Consider the following 25751-nt stretch of genomic DNA (forward strand, 5'->3'; position numbering starts at 1 on the left):
TGTTTCACCTGTGATAGCAAATGATGACATATGAGATGTCACAACCATATCTTAGTTTGAATTTTCTTTTAATTCAGTTTTTGGAAAGTCGAATTGAAATGTGTGGGCAATTTAGAGTGTTCAATTGAGCTGCATGTTTGGGAATGTGGGAGGAAACCGGAGCACCCGGGGAAAACCCAACGTCAGCACGGAGAGAACATGCAAACTCTTCACAGGGCTGATAAACGCTCAGCCTTCTTCCTGTGAGGCCACAAAGAGCCACCGTGCTGCCTTAGCTCTTAAAAAGGATGTGTTATTTTAACTACATCATTACAAAAGTCTTTTTAGGACAAATCAGACTCTGATTTAATGTTTAGTACTAGTCGATAGGTAGTACTTAAACAAAAGACCTTTGTAATGATATAGTTTTTTTTTTTTTTTCTTTTTCAAACACATCCTTTTAAAGAGTTTGTATTAATCTTGAAAAATTATCCATTGATTATTATTTTTGATTAATTTTTCAAGATTAATTCAAAGTAAGAAAGAAAGAAAAAGGGGGGAAAGATTGAGATTGGACACAGGATCATGGAGTGTTCTAGTCGTCCTGTGAGCCATTGATGCAGGAGGTGAAGGGCCTCCTCAGAGTCTTGGCCATGAAGGAGAACATCCTGATGATGGCGGGTCGCTTCCTGGTGTTTGGAGGCGGAGAGTCGACGACCTCAAGGTGAGACGCTGGTATATTACTCCTCTCATAGAAAGGAGTAACTCTGGTGTTCCTTCTGTGGAAAAACCTCCTCCCCCTCTCCATGAAGCTGCTGGTTTCTCCTGAAGACTTCTGCAGCTGTGCTTTTAGAATCTTCACCAAGGCATCCTCAAACATCACGTCATTGGACGCCATGGCAGCCTGCAGCAGCTTTGCAGATCCGAACTCCCAACAAAGCTTCTTATAAACGGGGATGTGGGTCTTTCCAACCTTCTTTGGGAGAGTGAAATGTAATTTTCCCCCAGTCCTGTCTCTCAGACCTGTCAAAAGCCTGTCGATGTCCACGTCATATATTGATGTCCTGGTAGAATCGGCGATGTGTTCCACCAGTTTCCCAAGAAACACGATGAGAAAGGTCTTTTCTCGCTGTGGAAACTCGTCTGAGAGGTCTGCACCCTGCCTCTCTGGTGTAACGCTGAGTGATTCAACAGTGGCGTCGTCATCACTCAAGTCCTCAACGTCCGTCACATGGCCTGGATACTGGGCTTCACAGTTATACTGTGATGCCGAGTTGTCTGTTTCATCCTGAATGACATTCTGAATCGTCTTCATGTTGTCTTGACGGGAACCCTCCGAGGAGTTACTGATGGCATCGAGTGACTCCCCTGGTGAAATGCCAGCTGATCGAATAGTTTCATCCTCCTCGTTGAAGTCATGCAACTCTTTTTCCTCATCTGATGAGCGAATGTCTGGGCTGCTACTGTCCAGACACTCCTGGTCTTCTGGTGACTCTGGGTTTTCTGTTCCACGTTTCAGTATAAGTGCGATCAGGTAAACCATATTCTTCATATCAGATTCAGGTATTTCTGGCTGATCTTGAGGCTCCTCTTTCTCTGACAAAGATTCTTCCCCTTTGATGAGAGACAGTTTTCTGTTCACCTGACGCGTGATCTCTACTGCAAACAAGTCCCTCAGTTGGTTGGTTATGGACGGGTCCTGATTGATTCCAAGTGTCTCAACAAAGCTCAGGTGAAGAGAATCCCCGAGGGCGGCATGAATGTCGTCCTCCGTCACACAGTAATAATTCATGCATCTTAAAAAGAGAAACAGTGACAGTTAGTCCACTGATCTGCTTTGAGCAGAGGTATTCAAACATTTCGAGAATCTGATGGAAAATGTTCTAAGAGGCAGGATTGATCAGTAACTTCAGTTTTTGGACTCTAATAATTGCAAAGTTAGAAAATACCACATACGATATGGATTTTTGAGAAGAAAGTGTTTGGAAGCCTTTGACTTACCGTTCATGAAGCATAATGGGTAAGCCGTTGTTCTCCTGTACCCGGGTACGGACCTGAGGTCCCACAACGTCCATGATTAAGACGGTCAGTGCGTCCAAAATCTCTTTACAGGTTTCGGACAGCATTCTGACTGTGTCTACATCGATGTTCCCAGCTGCCAAAATCATCCATTGCCTGGAGGAAAAGAGTAGGAATGGTTGAGCAAAACAAAAACTTAAACCAATGCATAGTTGTAATTTCTGCAGCTGCAACTTGTGACTTACTTGTGTGTGATTTTGTCAAGAAATGATTCAAAGACCGTTCTGAAGACAAGCGGTGGGAACATTGGAACATCCAAGTCGCTGCACAACATTTCTCCATATTCATCAGGTGAAATCTACAAAGAACAGTCAGGTTTTAGAAGACCAGGCATCACTAACACCAACAAAACAGTTCTTGTTATTGGGAGGGTAAAAAATATCTACATGATTTCACAGCTTAGTAAAAGTTGTGGTACTTTCTGCCAAATTAAATCTGCAGGCTGTCTGCATCCAGACAGACCAGGTAGGAATCTGACTTGTTAGACTTATTTTAAAAGCTTATGGTTGAACAATTGCATATAATATTTCTCTTTGTTTTTTAAATAACATCATTGTAAAATGATGGGAGGTGAAAACTTTCTCTCCTTAAACTGAGAGAGAGGGAGATTAAATAATTACCATGCAATCCATTGTTGTTTCATCCATCTCTTTTGTTGTTTTCTTCAAAAACTCTGGTACTTTATATAGAAAAACTCTGATACTTTCTTCGTGGTTGTCTCGTTGAAGGTCAGTGTAGTTCTGTGCCCTCTGTGTCTGTGCGGGTGAGAAAGGGACTGCAGAACAGAACACATCAAAGCCAGGAACAGTGATGTCACAATGACACCTGCAATGTAATTACCTTTCATACACACACACACACACGTTCTGTTGTCGTGGAAACATTCCTTGACCTAATGCATTCCCTATACATTCACCCTATTAAAACCAGAATTTAATCCTTTAATATATATTAATATTTAATAATTATAATCCAATAATATCATATGTTTGATATTATTCTGAAATGGGACTTCTTCTTGCATTTCCACAGTTTTTTTTTTGTTTTTTTTTAATTAAAAAATAAAGTGAAATTTATTCCCATCGTTATATAAATAAAACATAACACAACAATATAACACAATCTCCCACATGCTCAATTACCACAAGCAAACAATTTCTTATTTACAAAACGTCTTTATTATATATAGTAGTCTGGGAAATCTATGGAGCCAATACAATGATATTAGATTTTGACATTGAAAACAAAATTCAATTTCCATATAATTTTCATATTAAGGAGAGAAAGTCCCCCCCCCCCCCCCCCCCCCCCCCCTTTATTGGTGAGTTTACATACATGCAGATGACAACAAAAACAATAACAGTTATAGAGATTTTTGTATTTTGATTTACAAAATAGTGAATAGAAATGTCTGCAGTCAGTAAAGTTTACTTTTTGGTTACAAGAGAAGTATTTTCTTTTCTTATCTTTTTCTTTACTCTGTTATTATTTTTTATTTTTAACAAATGGTCTTTTACATAACAACAATTTTAAATAACAACAATAAAAACTAATATTCTAGCTTTAACTACTTAATACCTTGCTATTCAAAATAGAATAGCTGGAAATCCTCAACTGAGCAGGGGGGGATCTACAAGTATGATAGATACTAGGGATAACCTATTATCTAAAGCCAATAACATATAATTAAAAGCCATAGAGTCTCTTGAATTTGATCCCAGCTTGTGCACTGATTACATAAAACATAACGTGGAGGGGGAGTAATGTAAGGCCTTCAGGAGTGTAGTGCAGTGTAAATGAGGGGGCTCTACTAATGCTTCTGTAGCTTCATTTACTTATCATTTATTTTTGATTGATAATAACACACAATTCACTTGTCTTCTGCTCCACTAGGTGGCACCACAACATCAAAATAAACCGGTGCAGCTTTGCAACCCGGCCCACCCAGCCCTTAGCAACCACGAAGGTCCACATCGACAACGTAACGGGGAAAAACTGTCGCAAGCACACCGAGTATTATGATAAATATTAAAAGTCACATTTTTGTTGCTATTTAACATTTTTCTGAACTAAATCATGTACAAAATAAAGGCATAGACTGCATTGCAGTTTAAGCCTGGAGAGTTCGCTTAGTTGGTACTGTTTTTGTGCCAGTTGCTGCAGTGTTTTATGTATCCGGTTCATCTACCAGATTAAAAGTTCGTCATATAATATACATACAATGGTCCATACAGAAGCACATGCAGAACAGCTGATGAAATAACACTGGTTACATATGTCATATTGCACTGTCATCTAAGTACAGTATTTTCAAACTATGATGCTAATCTTGAAAGTTTTGTTTCACTTTCGGTGGCATAATGAGCATATCATTGTCTTTTGAAGCAAAATCAAATAGAAAGTGTTTTTTTTCTGTTGTGGTCTTTTCAAACAACTTTATTTAGCATTCTCAACCTTAAATCCAGGGTAAAATCACATTTTCCTTAAACCAATATCACCGGTAGTGGCAGGAATACCATATTATTTTCTGTGATTGCCAACCTTATTGTAGGTACCACACCCCATACAGAAAAAGTACTTTGAATTCAGATGTTAATTTTTGTCTAGCTTGCCCTTGGAAAAAGTAGAGAAAAACAAACAACTAAACTTTTAGTAATTGCTAAATGTGTAGTAGTTGTTTTTAGTACTGTGCTTTCTGGGTGGGCTGTCTTATTTTGAAATAAACCTAAACGTCCTTCGACAGGAAGTTGCTGTTGGTTGCCTGCGCGGTGTAGTCGTCGCAAACTTGACAATTTACAACAACTCTGGAAACGGCGTCAGTGACAGTTGGTCCTTTCGTTACACAGGTGAGTGGTCCTCAATTTCTCGACGGTTTCATTACAATTCATCCGGTATTAACGCGTTTATTATTTTAATGTGAGACTTCTGTAGCCGGGCAGGCTTGGGAGGACGAGGCGTTTCTGTCACATGAGGAGGAGGAGGAGAAAGGGAAGCTAAAAAAAAAAAAAAAATAGAAATAGCCTTTTTTGACAGCTAGCTTTTAGCTAGCTTGGTCAGGTAAGGTCGACTGAGACGGTAACGTTCGCCGAGGATACCCGAAGGCGTCGTACGGCTGTCACGGGACGGCCGAGGCTGCTTGTAGCTTATTTGTAAAAGCCCACGACAGAAACAGACATTATTAATGTTGTGTTTTGTTTGTTTTTTTTTGCCGTGTAGTTAAACCACCACCGCACCAAGTCTGTCCGAGCTCGGAGCCAGCGGGGCAGCTCAAAGTGCACAGAGTAGTAACGCTTTTCTGGAGGTATTTTGTCGCTGCCGGCGGAACGGGTAGCTTAGCCGTTTGTTCTCACCGTGACAAAACATCCGCCTCCATGAAATGTAATTGACTGTGTTGTTATCATTGATAGCGCAGACGCTGCCGGGAACACCTCCGAAGAAGAGCTGAAGAAGTGGAAGCACAGGCCCAGCTGCTGCAACTCCTCTCTGGGACTGTTCAGCTCTCCTCTTGCCATGGAATAATCTTTTTTGGAAAGTTTCTGCCACAACACGTCGACCATCGCCCTTTTTTCTTTTTAATTTTTTTTATTGCATCTTTGAAAGAAGGAGTGTCACACCTTTGCCAGAGTTGGACAGTCATGATGATGATGAGCACTGAAGCCCAGAAGCAGAGGTTTAGCTCCTGACTGAAAACCATGAAGCAGCCAGGGAAGTGACCTCAGGGGACACTACAGCCTGAGGGTGCCACACACTGGCACCATGGCATCCAAGGAGAGACTGTATGAGGTCTGGATGCTCTACTACACTAAGGTAAACCCACACACAATCTCACTGTGGCTGATTCTGGAGATGTCATAGGGTGAAGTAAGGCACGGTGTGATGGCATTTCCTCCCTGGCAAAGAGGTTATTCACTCTTGGCATTTATATTTTGAATGTCTAGTGTTACTGGCTGTTTTTATAATAGACTGAGGTCAGTATGGTCAGTAGTGATTAAAATCTATGTGGCATTTCAAAGCCTGTGCTGACAATTTTAAACCAGTGTGCCATTGTTTTGTAGCAGTATTTAGCCTTTTTTTCATGTCTTATAATTACACTTTTCAGGTGGCAAAACCTATAGCGTATAAATGAATATTAAATCCACAGAGAACACATTGCAACTTAAGTTCTGGTATTACAAATAGTTTCTCTGCAACTTCCATATTTCCTCTTGACTGTAATACATCAGCAACAGTACAAGAGTCAACACGAATAGGGATGCTGTGTGTCTCATAATGTGGAGGAGGGGGCACACTGCTGCAAGGAACAGTGCGGAGCGTTGCTTTTTTACAGTGCAGATGAATGAACGATACTCTAGTAGAGACAGCACCCCTTGAGTCAGCTGTTGGCTAGATTTAATTCACTCAGCGATACAGCATGTGCGCATCCTGGCGTCCAATCAAAACGGCCTGCCTGAGCCGCTCCTCACGTGAGCCAGTCTGCAGTCACACACTTTCTTCCCACAGTAATCCCTCACAATAACACACACACACACACACACAGAGCACATAACAAGCTGTTTTCTGTAAGTTTACGATATCAAGTAAAGCATAGACACAAACAGAATATCTTATGCCGGTGGTGTGGGTGTTTGGGGGCTCAGAAGTATTAGAAGTATTCAGACCTGCTGCTGCTGCCCGCACACACTTGTCACAGTCACTTGTGAAAATGCCAGCAATGGCTGCAAGCATACACATTGCATTTGCTCTAGCAGGAGGAGTGTGTGTTTGCATTGACTAAGCATTAAACTGCACCGAAGGATCATTTCATTTCACTCTGGCTGTGAGCCAAGGTCCACAGGGCCAATACTTCTCTCTGCATGAGCCAAAAGAGACGCTGAGAGAGAAGCATTTAAATATATATGTGTAGCGGTCTGTCTCTCTCCGAGCAGCTGAAATGTCAGGTATGGCTGGTGGGGTGTCTCTATGCTATTAATGTGTGTGTGTGTTTGTGTGTGTGGGTGTGTGTGTGTGTGAGGGTTAGGGTTGCCAGGATATGTTGGCTGTGAGGAGAGCGTGCAATCACGTGGCTTAAATCAGATGAGGAATGTTTCTGTGCGAGACCCCCTGTGTCCCACCGAAGGGGTTAATTGTTCCACAGACAGCCTCCCCTCCCCAGCCTCTCGTTGTTTCTCAACCCAGAGCATTCATTTTTCTCATCTCACTGTGTGCGAGGAAATAATTGTAGTTTGGGTTTAGATGATTATTTTCCTCATGTAGAATCCATCAGTACTGCTCAGGTGGTGTGGTTTAATCTGAATGAACATTGCCTCAACCTGGAGTGATAATGTCTCAGCCACGCTAAATATGCTCAATGTTGTTAGCATTTGAGTGGTTAAATGTAAATTGATAATCACATATTGACGTTTCCAGTCTACATAGTACCACAGTTGCTCCTTTGAAGGCTGTTTAAGCTTAAATAGAATATAAAAGAAAAGCAATATCTATTTAACTACACCATGTAATTCAGTTAGATTACTTGGAAAGTGTTTGCTTCCTTCTTGTGTTCATCCTGGTGCAGTATCTCCCCTGTGTCCTCTGCTTAATGATTGACAACAATAGAGATATCCCTGCCTTTCATGTCCGAGGGTGACACTTGAACTGTTCCCTGAGGAGGAGTCACTCAGATAAACACTGTTGACAGTAGAAGCTTGTACAGTACAAGCAGCCCAGGGAGAACCAGCTCATCCTGTTCTGTCTGTGCATTTAAACAGACGCGTGACGCTTGTTGGGAATCATTTTCCTGAAAACGTTTCAAACCAGAAGTGGCAGCTGTTTGCATATTGATGATGAGGTCAGGAATGAGCAGCTGTGGTATCCAAGCCAGCGTTGAGGAGCTTGTAGGAGTTGCTGTATGGGAAGTAACTGTCAAAGCAACTTGACATTAAGTGTTTGTTTTCCAAACCTTGATTGATCCTGGTTTCAGTTTTAATTCTCTTCTCTACAGTTTTCTATTACACCATAAGTAAACGAATCCCGTGAATGTGTCTCTCAGTATTTCCTGACTCAGCCCCGACCTCGCTGGTTCCTACTGAAGATATGAACTTTAAAAATTGGTCAATAATAGGTTTCACTAATTAATTAATGAGCTCGTTGGGGACTATTTCCAGTCACGGATTAATACACATTTGGTGTGCTAGGATTAATGACTATTAATGACAGCAGGACGGTGTGTGTGAGATTAATTCACTTACTACAATGCCCACACTCTTCATAATGAAAGAAGACACTCAACAGTTTAGCTCACGAATGTCTTGTTTAATACTTTTTGTACAACAATGGATCTCAGTGGCACACAGGAATAAGATATATCAGGATTTGCATGTACATATAGAACTTGTTAGTGGGATTGATTAATTGTTTATGTCTTTTTAACATTTAAAACGAGGCAAACTGTATATTTATAGGCTTGTATACCCAGTTTTTGCTTTTTGGCCAGACCGCATAACAATCCAAGCAGACACGTCCACCAGGTTCAGGCAAGTCGTTCAGGCCTGATCCATGATCTCAATGTAAACACAAGGGTAGCCCCACTTCCAACAGCAGCTACACTAGTCAACACCTTCCGCTAACAAACCATACATGTGTTTACGTCAGTACCTTTTGTAAACACAGCTGCTCAGAGGGTTTATAATGTATTAATTTAAACAATTATCATCAGAATCAGTGGTTGCAGAGACTGACTCCAGCTTGCTCCTCGGAGTTGCAGAGGGCTAAGAGGTCACAGACGACGGCTAAGACCGTTACGTAACCAGCGATCCTCTTAGCCGCCCGTCATTGGTTTGTGCCAGAGTGTTGTCCCCGAGCAGACCGAACCGCTGGTTGCCGCTGGCGCACAGTCACAACAACGCAACACTGCAGCGGCTCTCCTCTTTCACCAGTATATTATCCAGTATAGGGCTTGTCAGAGAAAGTGGAGGGGTTTAGCAAGACTTCTAAATAATGCCAGTTACTCTCTTAAAGCTTTTGTCTGCTGCAGAAAAGCCCTTTTTAATTCCCAACCACAGGGAACATGCCTCAACAGACACGGGCATCATTTCAGCCCTCAACGGCTTTAAACAGGAGAAGTCCTCACTCCTTTTTAATTGTCAACAACCCAGAAACATAGTCCTGTCTGATGTCACCCCACCGAGCCCCACCCTGCCTGATGAGAGGCTTTTTGAGTGTATCTGAGAAAGGACAGTAATTTACATAAACCCACTGCACTTATGGGAGTCATAGTTAAGTGAGGGGATTGGAGGAAGGAGGGATGAGAACAGAGGAGGGAAATAAAACTGAACAGTCGAGCTGGAAATGACGGAGGAGGAGAAAGTGCCGCGGTTTCACATATTTGCTCAAGTAGATTACTCAGGTCTCTTTCCGGCTTTGCTGCTCGTTTGCTTGTTACAGTCTAATCTCTGTTCACACACACACACACACACAAACACACACACACACACACACAGATATACACGTGTGTGTGTGTGTGTCTGTACACCAGCCACACAGTTGCACAAACTGACACACTCAGGCTTTTGTTGATGTGCTGGTATGCAAAGTTTGTTCCCTCAGGCTAGCTCTCTCTCTGTGCTTGCCTCTTGCTTCTCATTTTCCTCTGCGCTATGAATATCTCTGGAATAACACTGATGTCACCGTCGTTGGGTATCAGACATGCTTCGTGTGGTTTTAACCCCTCCTACCAGCGTCTATAAATACACCCCTGGCGCTGACGTCATGGCCAGAGGAGTTGTCACTGACTGATGGGCCAGTGATGTCGGGCAGCAGTGATGGCGCAAGAACAGAATGACCACAGACGTCTTTTTAACCTACAGGGAGTCGGCCGTTTAAACGTTGTGGCTTCAGTGACTCCACGCCACTTCCACCAAGCCAGGTCACCCACAGCCGCCCAAACTAAGCAAGCAGCCAGCCAACCAACCAGTCGGCTGACCACGCCTGTCTGGAGGGGTGGAGCTCTTGATTAGCTGCAGACTTGTGCAGCAACACTGCATTAGAGAATATAGCAACTCATAATAGATCAATCAAACCTATTACTTCTTTTTATATATCAATATCCTTTTAAATTAGTTGGAGTTACAACAAAAGCCGTTGGGTTTTGAGTTGCCACAGAAAATAATGACACATTTAGCCTCAGGCATTTGAATGTTTTTGTCATCATTGTTTAATTAGAGGAATAATTCTTGTTTTTATTGTATGCGTTTAAAACTTGGTTGACTTCGGTATCATGTGGTTTTAGTTTCACGTGCCTTTAACTTTATTTTGAAGGAGCTTAATTTTCTGTAGTTTATTCTGCTTCTACATGTGGCTAATGTACAGATAGCTAATTTGCCTTTCCAGCGATGGTGGCTGTGTGTTCCTCTAACGTAAAGGTGCCATGTTTAGCAAATAAAACTTCTGTGCATTTCCTTCTTCTTAAAACTTTTAAAACGAACATTTTAAATCGTGCATTGTTTACATCCATCTTTGCCTGCCAGCAATCTTCCTCTGCATTTCTCCTGCTGACACATTACCACCAGCAGTGACAGGATATGAACTGAGCTACCTGTGTGCTTGTGCACCTGCATGATGCCAGATAGACTGATACTCCACAGGGTGTCTTTAATAATAACAAGTAACCTCTGCTGCTGCCATGAACCTGAAATGCATCGCTCCCCGTGTAACAAATAAGAGAGCTGCAACCAGGAGCTGCTCAATGGAAAATTAATTGGAATCTATTTTAATAATCATTTAATCATTTTGGTCATTTTTCATAATTTCAGTAATTATAATGAGCGTTTGTCACAGTTTTTAACATTTCAGAGACAAAATGATTAATCAAGAAAAAAATTGGATCAATCAGGAATGAAAATAATCACCAGTTGCAGCCCGACCACGAAAGCAGCAACTATCAAAGATTTCACTCATCAATCAGCCAATGATTTTGGGCAAAGCAGATGTAGATCATCTCTATTTTACCATGCATATGCATATTTTTAATTACTGCAATACATATCTGGTCACTTTGTTCACATCTAGTGATTAAATTGTGGTTAAATTATATCAGTTTTTCCTCCTCTTTAGTCAGACCCCTTATTATCTGTTATTATCATCTGCTGTGACGCATCCAGTGCTGGCAACATGTTAGTTGAGAGGATATGAAATCAAATAGCAGAGCCTGATGTTCTGCTTCAGGTCAACACATATCTCATTGTTTTCCAGAGCGTGGCGTCTCTCATATCAAAATGAATGAGGGCTGTCGGTCCAGTCATTGATCCTTAATCAGCACTTTCACTCAGGGCAACACTCCCACCCCTCTGTGGGCCAGTGGGGATCTCAATTTGGAGAATGAAGTGCATCGATCTGTGTTGCTGGCGACCTTGTTAGCCGTACAGAGGTCAGCTTAAACAGATCTTTAGGAATGTGATGTAGTAGCTTGGCAAAGGGCCTCAAAACGATAATGGATACGCACAGAAGAGGCATGTGATCCTCTCGTGGGAATTGTTTTTATACACATTGGGACACAAGATGATTGTGAGAGTCCGGGACAAGGTGACTGTTGTTGTGTGAGGAGGATTCCTACTCGTACATCCAGATCATTATGTCGGGGCCAGTGATGAAGGCCGAGGATAAACAGGGCCGTGTAGAGCAGGGTGTGTCCCGGGCCTGCCACAGTCCAAACCCTCAATGGGCATCTGTGCTCCCAAGCTGCTGCTAAAAGAGGACATTCTTTCAGACACACTCACACACACACACACACACACACACACAGTCATTTTGCTGCTTGTAAGCTCCCTCATTTGTGAAGCTGCTGGCTTAAATCATCATCCTGTTTCTGGCATTAACATCCACATGCATATATATATATATATATATCGACTATAGACTGTAACTGAAGTTAAAGAACAGCTGTGGCAGCAGCCATAAATAAATGTTATTATTCTCACCGTAGTGATTCACACAGCGAAAGGTTAAGACAGGAAAGAGAAGCACACAGAGGCGAGATGCCATGTTCTCCCAACAGCACATATTATCCACACGTGGCTGCTGCTTATTCCACTCAGATGTGTCTCTCCCTCTTTTCTTCTTCCTCTCTTCCCTGTTTCTTTCTCTCTCTCTCACACACACACACACACACACAAACAGAGGCCAGCGTCTCAAGATTGTTCTGATGACGTCACAAGGAACTGCAGAGAGCTGGCTTCCTGCTTCGTTCTGGCTGATTCCCACTCTGACACGCACACAGAAGCAGTCAGCCTCTCAACCCCTCTCGCACTCTTTAGCCAGATGGCACCGCTATCCTGAGAAAACCTTTCTTTTTTATCGTTGTTGTGTGTTTTTCCTTCGGTGTCGAGCTCTAATCTGCACATTTTTAAGCATTAACTTAACAGGAGAACATTTTTTGTTTGTTTGTTTGTGAATCGTCTTTCGCCCTGTGTCAGTCCTTGTTTGCCTGAAACTGGCATCATGGGATGTTGTCAGGTGTAGTGAAGCCATAGCAACAGTGATGGAAAAAAATAAAAGATAGGCCCATTAAAAACAGACTGTGAATATTGGCACTGTGTTTTGTCTTTCTGGACCTAAATATTCTGGTTATCTTTGCCTCTGTTTGAAAGTAGACTGCCCTTTAAGATGAGAGACAAATGTAGGATGCAAACTATAACAAGTGTGCCGGAGGAGGAGGAGGAAAGTTATAGTCGCTTTAACAGACAGGATTTGGGAATGGACGATCCTAAAATGTCCAAAGTTATCAATTATTGAAGACTGGATGTTCTGCATTTGTCTCTCTTACACGTTAGTGGTCTTATTGATCACTATGACACTTCCTGTCTATGTGGAGCCCGTGGCCTGAACTATCTTTAATTAGATTTTTGTTTCTGGAAAAGAAAATTACGTCCGTAAAATAATATCTGGTCCACAGCTGATCTGTTGGTCTCACACTCTGGGATGCCATACTGGATGGATTGCCGTGAAATTCATTACAGACGCTGACAGTCCCCACAGAGTGAATCCTAATGGTTTTAACAAACCCTGCCCTGACCTTTCCATGGAGCTCCACACACAAGACAGGATACCGCTAAATTATTGTCTTAATTACCGGCCCTTGCTGCTCAAACTATACTGCCAAATGCACAATATACTGACTGTTGTTATAGTAATCTGACCTGATCACCTCTTCATCCCTCATTGACCCAGATTGCTCACTCGCACCCTCCAGATGGGCCGAAGCCCCGATGACAGGATCTGCTGGGGTGGGGGTGGGGGGGGGGGGGGGTGGGTTACTTAAGTGAATACTCGCTAGCTGCATTACTTCATTCACATGTCTGCATGTATGTGATGCACAGCTGAACATGAATGACGGAAAATGTATTTTCAACTGTTTTAATGACAAATGAATCAGGCAAAAATGCTCCTTAAATGTGAAGATTTTCTGCTTTTTTGCAGTTTTGTATCATTCGGAAAACTTTGGGTCGGTTGGTCAAACTAAAAAACTCATTTGAATACATCAGTTTCAGCATTAAAAGTTTAATAATCATAGACCAAATTAAGTTTGTCTTAATTGCTACTGTAGAAAGAAAATGTGGAACACGATTTAATGACTAAAATAACTTTAAGTAGAAGCTTCCCTCAGAACAATGAGTGTAAATCTTCTTGCATTGTCTCTGTCTGTTTCTGCTGGAAAAACATTTCCTTCTACACCATAAGACATGACACAGCACTGGCATAGCCATGTGTTAATGAGTGTGTTCATTGTCAGTTATTAGACTAATGACGGTTATGAAAACTGACACCGTTTGTGTTTTTATTGAGATCTTTAAGAGCTAATGCTCGTAATAAATAACAATGAGTATTATTATGAGCCCCAGCTCTTTCTGGTTAAACAGTGTTGTCGTTCTGCTGTGTTTGGGGCTCTGTGTTTCTTCCTGTGGGCTGAAGCAGCTCCACTGTGACCTAACAGGCTGAGTCAGGCCGGCCTTTGCTCTGTGTTGCCGTCCCCGTCCGTCTCTGGGCATTGTTCCAGGAATTTAGGAAATGTCGATCAGCCGGCTGCTAGAATGCAGTCAGGCCTGTTCTCCCCCCCCCCGACAGGTGCATGGTTTAGCTCCCACTCCTTAAAATGATAAGATACCCCCACCACACACACACACACACACACCTGAGACATTCCTGCTCTCACGTGTTTCACATGCTTTGGTAGCAGCTTCACAAACAACTATATCTCAATTTTTTATTATAGTATTCAAATCCTGATGAAAACATTAAAAGGGTATTTTAATTTTTCACACCCATCTTCTTTCATTGTAATTTAGTGAGACAAAAAGGTCGTGGTCTGCAGTTTTCTGAGTGTAGAAGTCACACAGGACTTCACTTCACACACACACACACACACACACACACACACACACACACACACACACACACACGCAATGAGTTCAATTGAATTGCAGACGAGGCCTGTCAGCTGCCTGCCATCTATGTATTTTAACCATGACAGCTTTCGTTAGCAAAGGCAGCTAACCGTACTCTCATCTGTCTGCTTCTCCCTCTCCCATCTTCACTTCCCTTCTTTCTCTCTCTGTCTTTTAATTTCTCAGAGGGATCCAGACTACTTGAAGCTGTGGCTGGAGATTTTCATCAGCTCCTACGAGCGATGCCTGGACGTGGACTTTGAAAAGCCGCCTTCAAGGTAACTGGTGACAAACTGTGATCATTTGAAGGTCATTTTATGCTGCAACTGAAAATATAAAAATGCATCACTTTGTGTAGGTTATTTAATGCAATTAGATATATTGTTAAAACAGTTGAATTATTCATTACTTTTATTTAACAGTTTATTCATGATTTTAAAGTAACAATTTCAACAGCTAATCACTAATTTTTGACAGATTATTTCACTATTTCAACAGTTTTCTAACTCTTTGTCCATATAACAGTATGTATGTTTGCCAATCAACAAATACGCTAACACATGCACACATGCAATACCTACACACACCCACATACAGCCATGCAGGTAATCTAAAACATGGTAACACACACACTCACAGACTTGGATTAATTTTAACTTGCCTCTTTCTAACCCTAATATATCACAAACCCTTCCTACTCTAGCTTTCCTAATGCATATAACAATGCACTATTGTAGTGTTCTGCATTAGGTCAGTGCTAGTTGGCTCAGAACCATCTTTTCTTGTGTGTGCGTCAGCCACAGCATGACCACACACACACACACACACACACACACACACTATGCAACTTTCCATAGCACAACCCAAAATAGCTCAGCCACAACAGATGCTTCTGTGTAGAGCGGTCACATTTTGTTGCAGGTGATGCTCTGATGTGTGTTGACCTGTCGACATATGAAAAACCCGTGTCCAGTGTTTTCATGCGTGTCGGAATAGGTGAAGTTTGTCGATACCCAGTTGTGAACATTTCAACATCAGATGAAGATGCCCTGGGAGTCAGACAGGCAGTCACATTTTCTATGGGAGGCAGGGCCATGTGAAAGGGTGGAGTGGGGTGGAGGAATATGGGTGGTTAAATCCTATTTGTCAAGCTTTTCATCTCTCCCTCTCTCTGTCATTTCCTTTTTCTCCTCCTCCCTTGACTCACTTTCTCCCATCCCCTGCTTTCTTTCCGACTCCTTCTTTTATCTCTCTCTCTCTGCTGTCTCTTTACCTTTTGTCCTCTTGTCTTCTCTCCGTTTTCTTCCTTCCCTCTCCCTCCCTTCCTCTGCAGCTGCCACATCTGTCCTGCTTTCCCACTGACATTCATTACATTGGTTTGGCTGTACTCTCTCTCTCTCTCTCGCTCTCTCTCTCTCTCTGTCATATGAGCAATGCAGCACACATGCTGTTTTTCCTAGGAACGAATGCTTGAATGCACCAGGCATGTGTGTGTGATTGAGTGAGTGCAGAGCAGGGTCTGCTCCTTCAGCTGCCCTTGTGTGTGCTGCGGCGTCGCCTCCATGATAAACCTTTAAGATAAAAGCCCATGTTTAATGTATTCATCAGCACTTCACCAGTTTTGACATGAAGCTCCAGTATAAGTCCGATGCAGTACATTAGCAGCTCCTCCTCTCTAATGGAGATTCATATTCATCTCGCTCCTGTGTCTCCAGGCCAGAGGAGGTTCCCCCGGTGTTGACCCTCCTCCCTGACAACATCCTGCAGGTTTTGCGCCACCAGCTGCTGCAGTGCGTCCAGAAAGCCTCTGATGGCCTGGAGCCCGAGCAGCAAAACCTGGCTCTGCTGCTACTCAAGTTCCTGATCATCATCTGCAGGTCAGGACAGTAAACACCCCACGACATACGTGAAAAGATCCTATGAATTCTGTGTTTTCAATAGACTGTGTCGTGCTGTTTTGTAGAGTAGGATGCTTGTGACTGACAAGCTAATGATCGACTTGTCCTGTGTGTGTGTGCATGATTGGATGTTTCTGACAGGAACCTGTCCAACGTGGAGGAGATTGGCACCTGCTCTTACATCAATCACATCATCACCATGACAACACTCTATATTCAGCAGGTCTGACTCTTCTCCTTTTTTTCTTCTCGCTCTGATGTCTCAAATTTCTTTAACACCTTTAAATATTCAAATGTTTTCCGCCCTACATATGATGTAGAGATAGTTTGAATGAGACATGTAAAAGGACATGTGTGTGTGTGTGTGTGTGTGTGTGTGTGTGTGTGTGTGTGTGTGTGTGTGTGTGGTGTTACAGCTCAAGAGCAAGACCAAAGAGAAGGAGATGGCAGACCAGAGCCAGGCGGAGGAGTTTGTCCGTCATGCGCTGGCCTTCTGCGAAAGCCTCTATGACCCTTACCACAACTGGAGGCATCGAACCTGCGGGTAACGACGTCCGGCAGCAAACTTAACTCGCTCACTTACGTAGGCAGGCACTTGGCAGGCAAAGTGTTTTTATAATAGAAAACCCCGATAAAAAACCAAAACCTTGTTGTCATGCCGGCGATTAATTCTGACTAATGAATCACACGCTCGGTTTAAACTCACCCACAACACCCCCCGGCCTTTGACGAGTGTTGATTTAAGCTGCCAAATAGAAATGATGTGACAGCAAGAGTGCAAAATAAAATTCAAAGATTTAAGTTTGAAATATTAAAATATTATTCATTCTGTTTTTCTTTTTTTCTTCCCCCCTCAGGGAGCAGCTGGGAACAGTAGAGAGGAGCAGACAGAAGTACAAGGCGGCTCCACTCACTGTTGAGTTTGTTCCCTTCTTTTACCGTAAGTCTCCTGTTTTCAGTCCTTCTCCCTTCTTCTCTTCTCTGCGCAGTGTCGGTAGGAGAAAATCTACAGCTATAGATTGAGGCGCTCGGCATCGGTATCTGCACCTCGCATCTAGTAATATTACCCTTTGCTTCTCCTGCCTGCTGCAGTGGCCCTTTGGATGAGGAAGAGTCCTCTGCATCATAAAAGAAAATCCAGCTAGTGATCACAGAACATGAGCTCTTCTCTCATCCTCTTTCTTTCTTTTTTTTTTTTCCCCCCGATGCCGTCACTCACTCTCTCCCGCTGCCTCCTCCTCCACCTCCTCCTCCTCTTCCTCCCTCTCCGGGTCCAGTTGAATCCGCTCTTTGTGTCCCTGTTCTGTTTGCCAGGCGTTGAGATGAGCCGATAGTGAACGGTGTCTGTCCGGGCACTTCAGCGACGCTGGCGGCCATTTTGAACAAATACTCCCTTCTGTCCCGAGTCCTGTTTGTGGTTGCTGTGGTTTGGCACCAAAGATAACACCCAGGGCCCGACCTGACAGACTGTGTGTGTGTGTGTGTGTGTGTGTGTGTGTGTGTGTGTGTGTGTGTTATGTGCAAAGAGCAAGTGTGTGGAAGTTCTGCAGAAGACTTTAAATATAAAAAGAAAGATCAGTTCCTCTTTGTCTCTTAGTGAATGAATGTAATTATATCCTGATGCTAGAGTTGAAAATGTAGTTGTGGCATGACTGGGATGAAGGAAACACGACATCACGGAGCCAAGATGTCGTGTTTCTCCTCCGCAGTCGGGCGTGTTGACAGATGAGTTAATGGATGACTGGGACCACCGTGACCCAGAGGTTACTGGCAGGACCGCCGCATGCCTTTGTGTGTTTGTGCACCATGTGCGCTAACTATCTTATCTGGTTTGCAGATTTCTTTCAGCTTCCATTTGCAAGTGTGTGTGTTTGTGTGTGTTTGTGTGTGTGTCTAGGTATGAAAGAGACAGAAAAGATAAAGGTGTGTCTGTCTGTTTGTCTGTCTATGCGTGTGTGTGTGTGTGTGTGCGTGTGTGTGCATTTATTAGTGCTTTGTTTATTAGATAATGAAAAACAGGAACTTGGCCTGTTTGCTGTAAGGTGTAGTTTCGCTTTGTGGTTAAAGCTGACATCGTGCCAAGAGAGCAAACTAATGAAGGCCTTTGGGTGTGTGTGTGTGTGTGTGTGTGTGTGTGTGTGTGTGTGTGTGTGTGTGTGTGTGTGTGTGTGTGTGTTTCCTCCTCCCAGAGTGCTTCCAGGAGAGCGAGCACCTGAAGGAGAGTCTGAAATGCTGCCTGCTGCACCTGTTTGGAGCCATAGTAGCTGGCGATCAGGTGAGCCTCTGGACCACCTGCAGATCAGGTCACAGGCTTCACTCACTGGATAACCGCTGTGGTCTCATCTCAAAAATGGCACCACATTCATTCAGTCTAAGTAAAGCTTCTTACCCAGGGTTCCTCTCTCTTAGGTCATAAAACATGGGCACATAAGTCTTCTAATTATGACACAAAAATAAATGTTGACAAGTTTTGCTGTAGATCTACGGCTGTTTTGTTTGGCAGAATTTCTTTCTTTAGTCTTAATATGTTTGCACATCATTGTTTAAGATTTACAATAATAGAGCATAAGTGGATATGTGCATGTGAATGCCTTGTCGTGCCAAACCGAGTCACGCAATCTGCAGTTCAGACTGTGGCCGCCACGCAAACCCAGAGCTCTTGCTGGAGGCTTGTTGTCAACTCCTGTTTGCTCCTGAACTCCACTCTCTGTCCCCGCCATTTAAATGCAGACAAACATGTAGGTCTGCTTCCAATGATCTGTCGATTAACTGATGAATTAATCATCTAATCATTTCAGCTCAGGAGCTGTGAATAGTGGGTTTCTTCATTACACTGCATGCAATATAGCAGCTAAGTGTTTTTTATGACTGAAAGAAGAAACCATCGACTCCCCACACGACAGTGATAAACCAGCTGGGCCCGTGGCTTCCAGTGAATAATTTAACAGCTAAAAGGCTCAATTAACCACAGGCCCAGCTCACAAAATCACAGCCTGAAGCACCGTCTTGTTGTCATAAAACAGACCTCAGTTAGTACCAACTAAATAACAATAACTGAAGGAAAAGTTTGACATTTTACTAATATCTTCCACCGCATTCATGTCTGTACACTAAATATGAAGCTAGAGAGGAGCTTGTTTGTACTTCCTCTAAAACTACACCTCACCTACACCACATCTCATTTTAGGTGAAATAAACAAAAGAACATTACAAGTCACAATATACTACTTCAAATAATAAGTACACAAATACATTAATACATTACATTACCCTGATATCAACGGATGAAATTGGTGCATAACAATAATATTCTTTTTGAAGCAGTCAGCATATATTATAAATACAGCACATTAACATTTAAGAGGCAGTTAAATATTTAGTATTGGAAGTTCCCAGCCGGTGTTATTTATAGTGTGCAGGTTTTGTTGTTGTCACAGGGCAGTGTGTCCTCTGCTGTGCGTATCTTAAGAGATTTGCTTTGATTAACCTTTGACTAACCCCTATCCCTTCCACTCTCATCTCTCTTACCGCTCTTTGTTTCCCTCCCTCCAACCCTTTCTCCGCGGCAGAGGAACGCTCTGCTCGCCATCTCTCCAGCCACCATGGAGGTGTTGATGCGGGTGCTGGCTGACTGCTCCATGGGTAACTGCTCTTCAGATGAAGGCGAGGACTGGGACAGCGAGGCCCCCGACCGCAAGGCGCTGCTGACTCTGGGCTGCCTGCGAGAGGTGGTGCAGCGCCTCCTCGCCTCCAGCTCCGACCAGCGGCAGGTGGAGATCGCCTCAGTGCTGGAAAACTACTTTAAGCTGCTCAACTCGGACCCGGCCGCTGTGGTCTCTGCCCGACAGCAGCAGCAGCAGCAAGCCAAGGGCCGAGTGCCGACACTGGGCCGACACTGGGAGAGCCGGTTTGTGGCGCTGCAAGTAAACATGCTAGGTAGGGTTTTTACAAGAACACTTTTCATGATATTAAACGTATTCTGCAGAGTCTAACGTCCACTCTCCGTCTTCCCTGCTGTCTCTCTCAGACACTATCAGGGACATGTTCCTGTGCTCGGACAGGCCGGTTCTACAAGCCATCTTCCTCAACAGTAACTGTTTTGAGCATCTGACACGACTGCTGCAGAACAGCAAGGTAACGGCACTGGTCCTCTTATCTAAATATAACCTGAATACACAACTCTAGAATGAGTGTGAGTGGCTGGTTCCTGTATTCGATAATTCCTCTGAGTTAAGAGCTCAGAACGGGGTGAAATCAAACATTATTCCTAAATTATTAGTAGTACTCCAACGTATTTTGTATCTGATACAACAGGATCAGAAGGTTGAAGTCGTGATCTGATGATTTATGCAGAGATTTATTACATTTTTAAGACACAATCAATTCTAAAATATATTGTTTTTGCGCAGTGGTACAGCGTCTCAGAGAGAAGTAGTGTAGTGCAGCTTGAGGCTGGTTTGCAGTTGTTTTATTATGTATGTAAAGGAGCAAGGTAGCAACATTTTTTTATAGTAGGTTGTTTTATTTCAGATAAATCTTCCTTTGTGTTCTGATCCTTTACTTAAGAAAAAGTTGCAATACCACCTTTTGAAAATACATTGTACAAGTAAAAAAGAAAACACTGACAGATTATCATGTTATATTTTTATCAATCATGTAACATGATAGCTCTCGGCTGCAGTATCTACTCAGTTATATGTTAAGTTATCAACATAGTATCTTATCATGTTGTGACGAGGGAAGATAATTTTAACGAGATGCAGTGTTCAATAAACACAGATGTTTATATTTTGACTCATTTGGCAGCCTGAATTTCCTGATAGCATATCTGCACTTCTTCTTAATCTTAAATTTCTGTTTCAAATCCAGCTTGATTTAGAGAACAAGAAACAATCACAAAAACACAGTCAACAGACCAAGACAGCTCAGTTCCACAATACAAAAAACTAAGAAACAAGGAGTTACAAGACTAATGAAGAACATTACATAATGAAGCTTTAAAATATCAAAGGGAAATGTAAGACTAGCTTGAGGGCAGTTTGTAGTTCATAGTTTTTGGGATGTAATGCGATAAATTGATGTTGTTTCTCGTAGTAATGAGAAAATACATACGTCATAATAATGTGAAAAATATCCAGCTACGTGAAGAAGAACAAGAACATTTTTCTTCTTTTAACAAGAACGTTTCTCATTATAATGAGAAACTGAGCAAATATTTTTTTTGTTGAGGTGGCAATATGTAATTATCAGCAAAATATGCTTAAAGTATAAGAAATAAAAGCACTTATTATGTCTCCTGTCAGCAAGTTATACCAGTTTATATGATGTAAGCTGCGTTTAATGTTGTAGCTGGTCAAAGTGAAGCTAATTTAACTACTTTTATACTGTCAGGTAGTTTTCATTTTCATTTGTTGATCTTATGTTTTGTAAATGATGATGATAAATGTAGTGGAGTTAAAATAAAAGCACCGTATTCACCCCTGAAGTGTAATGGAGCGCCGCCATTAAAACTCTCCAAGATATTTTACATGAATACGTCCAGATTTAGTGTTTTATATCTCTGGTTAATCAGTTTGAGCAGTTCAGGTGTTTTATGTGTAATTTGGATAAATTTTAATCCAGGTCTGGCGTAGAACTGTGTGTCATGTTAAGTCCTCCTTAAAGTGTCAGTGTGAGAGAGAGCATTTTGCCCACCTTGCATGTTTACCTCCCCAGAGCAAGGCTGGATCACCAACACGCCTCCTCACAGTGACCCCTGCTGAGGGTCATGGCTTCTAACCTCTCACCCTCTCCTCCACGTACAACATCTGTCCCCCTCCCCCCCCTCCCCTCCATCCCCCCTGCACCTTCCTGTCTCTCCCTTGTCTCCATTTTCTCTCTCTATCAACCTCCCCACATGCTATGTTGACATGTTGCCTGTTGTGTGTGTCAGCTGGTTAACGCTAGGTGCACGGCGGCAGACAAGGACCAGAAAGATATAACCAACAACAGGTTACTGACAGGAGAGAGGGACACTCAGGTACCACCGAGAAAGCCCCACCCCACCTCACCTGACACCCCGACCCCACCCCACCCCCTTATCATACATCTACCTGCCCCTCACCTTCACCTGCTGCTGCCAAGTCCCACCACCTTGACCTCACCAGAGCCACGAGGCCTCTCCACAGCAAGACACTCACACTGCTTCGCCCCAGATAATTATGTGTAATTGGATCATGTTTTAATGGAGAAAAAACAATCCACTCGCTGAGTCGCTGAGCTGTCGGAGTGCTGGCACTCAACACAACACACTGTTAGTCTTGCATGTAAAACTTGCATGTTAGGTGGTGTATTTTAAGGTGTATTTTGTAACACTTGGACAGAGCTTCCTGTCCAGTTCCCATATTTTACACTTATGTAGACTGAGCGCTTTGATACTTTCACAGTATTACTATAGAACCCAGACCTGCTTTATAATCAAACAACATGTGCATCTACCTTTAGACTATATGGGACCTTTAAGCTAAGCTATCATGATGCTAGAAACTCCCCTTATTTGATCATACAAGTTAGCAACAAGTTAGCCAGTAGCTAGAGAAATGAGAGGAAACATGATTAACGGCTATCAAAGTTATTAATTATGTCTCTTTGTTTTTGTTCCGATACATCTCAGGACTGTCTTTCGAATGGTGTAGTGTCAACCGTCAGTCAGAGCTCTTTCACTGAATCATCTCGTGCACAGAAAGGTCACCTGTTCCCCTCAGAGTAAACCAGCTTTCATTCTCCGCTTTGTACTTTTGGTTCTCTCAGAGCCACCTTTGTGGGGTATAATCCCTCCATTGATGTGGATTTTGTGAATGCAGGTGGAAAAACCTGCATGAAGACGACACGCACAGATGTACCTTTGTTGTTCCCGAGGTCACCTGTAGAAATCCAGGGTGGAGCAGCTGTTCGGTTAAAAATGAAACTTCTAAAACTAGATTTGATCCAAGGTGCTCAATGGTCTTGCTGTGGAGAGACCACTTTGCCTCTGTCAGATCTCATTTATGTTATTGCCATTTTCAGTTTCCTCACCCCCCCCCACCCTCACCTCACCCCACCCCAGCCCTCTTCACTCCCCTCCCTAACCCCCCCCCCACACATCGTCCTGGTTTTCTGCGGTAAACTGCGGGCTCCACTGGAATGCTATCACCTTGGCCTGGTGTGTTTTCTCACAGAGTTCAGTGTTTTGAGGTGATCTGGACTCAGTGACGATGATTTCAGTGTTTGATTTTTTATTTTTTTTTTGCCACAGTCCCTGTCCAGCTGGTCCGAGACTTTCTGTAGGATCAACTCAGTCTATGGCTGCATGTTAATTAAATAAGGGGGTTTGGTGACCCAGAATGTTGTTGGTCACGAGCAGGACTGAGCTGGATGGAGATGTGTTTGTGTTTCATTTTTCATGGTTTGGCTTGTGTTTTATGGGTTGCATGCTTTCTGTGTGTGTGTGTCTGTGTGAGGAAAAACTGTGTGGTACTTCCTTGTGGTTGTCTGTGTGTTTGTGTGTGTGTGTGTGTGGAGGTGGGAGTTTTTTTGACCAAGCCCCTGAGCGCTTCCTGCTCCAGCCACATCTTCATGCTTTTAAAAGGATTGTTTTGTTGTTGTTGTTTTTTTTTTAACCTGGAGCAGAAAGACAACACTGTCCTTATCTTCACTTTAACATCTGCAGTACAAGCTTTGATGCCAGCTCCTACTGCAGTGACACACAGGGTTCTAACCATCATCAATGATTTTACTCACGTTTTCACACTAATTGAATCAAACTCCAAGGCATCTGCTTAAGTCTCTCTTTTATTCCTCCAAGTGATGCATGTTGTTTTCAGAAATAAGTTGATCCTTATCTTTTGAGTGTCACAAATCTTGTATATGAACGTGGCTTTAAATTGAATGCATGCTTTTGTTGCCCATAGAAATAACATTCATCCGGAATAAGAGGAGATTTGACATGTGTCCTGTCATCTGTTCCCAGTGACTGACCTGTATATTGTCTTTCAGGTGTTTCAAGGGCGACTAGACTCCCTCGCTGTAGCAACCATCAAAGCCCTGACAACAGTGATGCATAAATCACCGGCTGCAAAGGTAACAGGAACATAAACACATTCATTTAATCACATATAGCCTCTATACTTCTAAATCACTTTTGGACTAATCGCAGACGATTTACTGCTTTTTTTTTTTTTACTGAGTGCTCAATATAAAGTCTTACAATTTGAAAATGAAATTAAGGCACGAATAAGTTTCTCCAGGTCAGCAGTGGAAGGAAATCATTTGATTTTAGAGATTAACCTTATGTGCATAAAAATTGTATATTATTTTACTATGTTATCAAAGGTGAAGCAAGTAATAGAGAATAATAGGGCCTAGAATTGAGCCCTGAGGTACACCGCAAGTATGAAATCCACAACCACAATAGTCATACATTATAGTATACAGTCATTGAGTTACTTATAGATGGACTCACAGTTGAGTTTTTATTCATTTTCTGTTTTTCTTCTCCCTGCAGGAGGTGTTCAAGGAGAGGATCGGTTACAATCATCTGTATGAGGTGCTCATCTCCCTTGGCCAACCATCCCGACACCTCCTCAAAGAGCTGATGAACATGGTGAGAGAAAGATGTGGTGCCTGTTGACCTCGAAGGCCTTTCTACATCTGTGAATATTCTTTGTCTTTATCATTGTCCATGTGTTTCTATGTGTGTGCAGGCGGTGGAGGGTGAGCACACCTCAGTGGGGCTCCTGGGCATCAGTAATGTGGAGCCCTTGCTGCTGCTGGTCCAGTGGCTCCCGGAGCTGGACTCATCGGAGCTGCAGCTTTTCACGGCCGATTGGCTCCGCCGCCTCAGCTGCCTCAATCGCCAGACCCGTGCCACCTGCGTCAATGCCACCATGGTCATGCGAGCACTGGCCGCCCTGGAACGCCACCAGCGGCTACATCGAGCTTGCGCTGAGAGTCTACTGGGGCTGGTGGGATCGCTGGGCTCCCAGTCCTTGAGTGCCAGAGAACTGTTGGGGCTGCTGCGCCTCCTCAGGCCTCCAGAGTCCAGCCAAGCACACCCCTATGTAGGCCCCGCCTTGAGAGCCCTCCTGGCCATGGTACGCAAGCAGGGCCTGGAGAGTGCCATGCAGTACTTTGACCTGTCACCCAGCATGGCCGGCATCGTCGTTCCAACAGTGCAGCGCTGGCCGGGCTCCGCCTTCAGCTTCCTCGCCTGGTTGTCACTGGACCAGGACCAGCTGGGCCCACCCAGCAAAGACAAGAGGAAACAGCTCTACAGGTGAGACGAAAGAGTTGTGAAGTGTTTCGTATAGCAACTAAACTAAACATGCTAAGTCTCCGAGATAATATGAATGGAATCGGTTCT

General features: G+C 43.1%; 1 protein-coding gene across 1 annotated transcript in view; it reads left to right on the forward strand.

Annotated features, from left to right (window-relative positions):
* Nucleotides 1-5808: 5808 nt before the first annotated feature.
* Nucleotides 5809-25751, forward strand: part of nbeal1 (neurobeachin like 1) — a 39221-nt gene continuing 19278 nt past the window's right edge. The window contains exons 1-13 of the mRNA XM_022746471.1: nucleotides 5809-5865; nucleotides 14661-14752; nucleotides 16190-16351; nucleotides 16514-16595; nucleotides 16789-16916; nucleotides 17230-17312; nucleotides 18562-18647; nucleotides 19942-20308; nucleotides 20400-20506; nucleotides 22305-22391; nucleotides 24386-24469; nucleotides 24894-24992; nucleotides 25093-25664. Of these exons, the coding sequence (XP_022602192.1) occupies nucleotides 5815-5865; nucleotides 14661-14752; nucleotides 16190-16351; nucleotides 16514-16595; nucleotides 16789-16916; nucleotides 17230-17312; nucleotides 18562-18647; nucleotides 19942-20308; nucleotides 20400-20506; nucleotides 22305-22391; nucleotides 24386-24469; nucleotides 24894-24992; nucleotides 25093-25664 (2000 nt within the window). The 5' untranslated portion in view covers nucleotides 5809-5814. The remainder of the gene's footprint in view (nucleotides 5866-14660; nucleotides 14753-16189; nucleotides 16352-16513; nucleotides 16596-16788; nucleotides 16917-17229; nucleotides 17313-18561; nucleotides 18648-19941; nucleotides 20309-20399; nucleotides 20507-22304; nucleotides 22392-24385; nucleotides 24470-24893; nucleotides 24993-25092; nucleotides 25665-25751) is intronic.

Source organism: Seriola dumerili, unplaced genomic scaffold, assembly GCF_002260705.1.
Source record: "Seriola dumerili isolate Sdu_G_001 unplaced genomic scaffold, Sdu_1.0 BDQW01000105.1, whole genome shotgun sequence".
Lineage (NCBI taxonomy): Eukaryota > Metazoa > Chordata > Actinopteri > Carangiformes > Carangidae > Seriola > Seriola dumerili.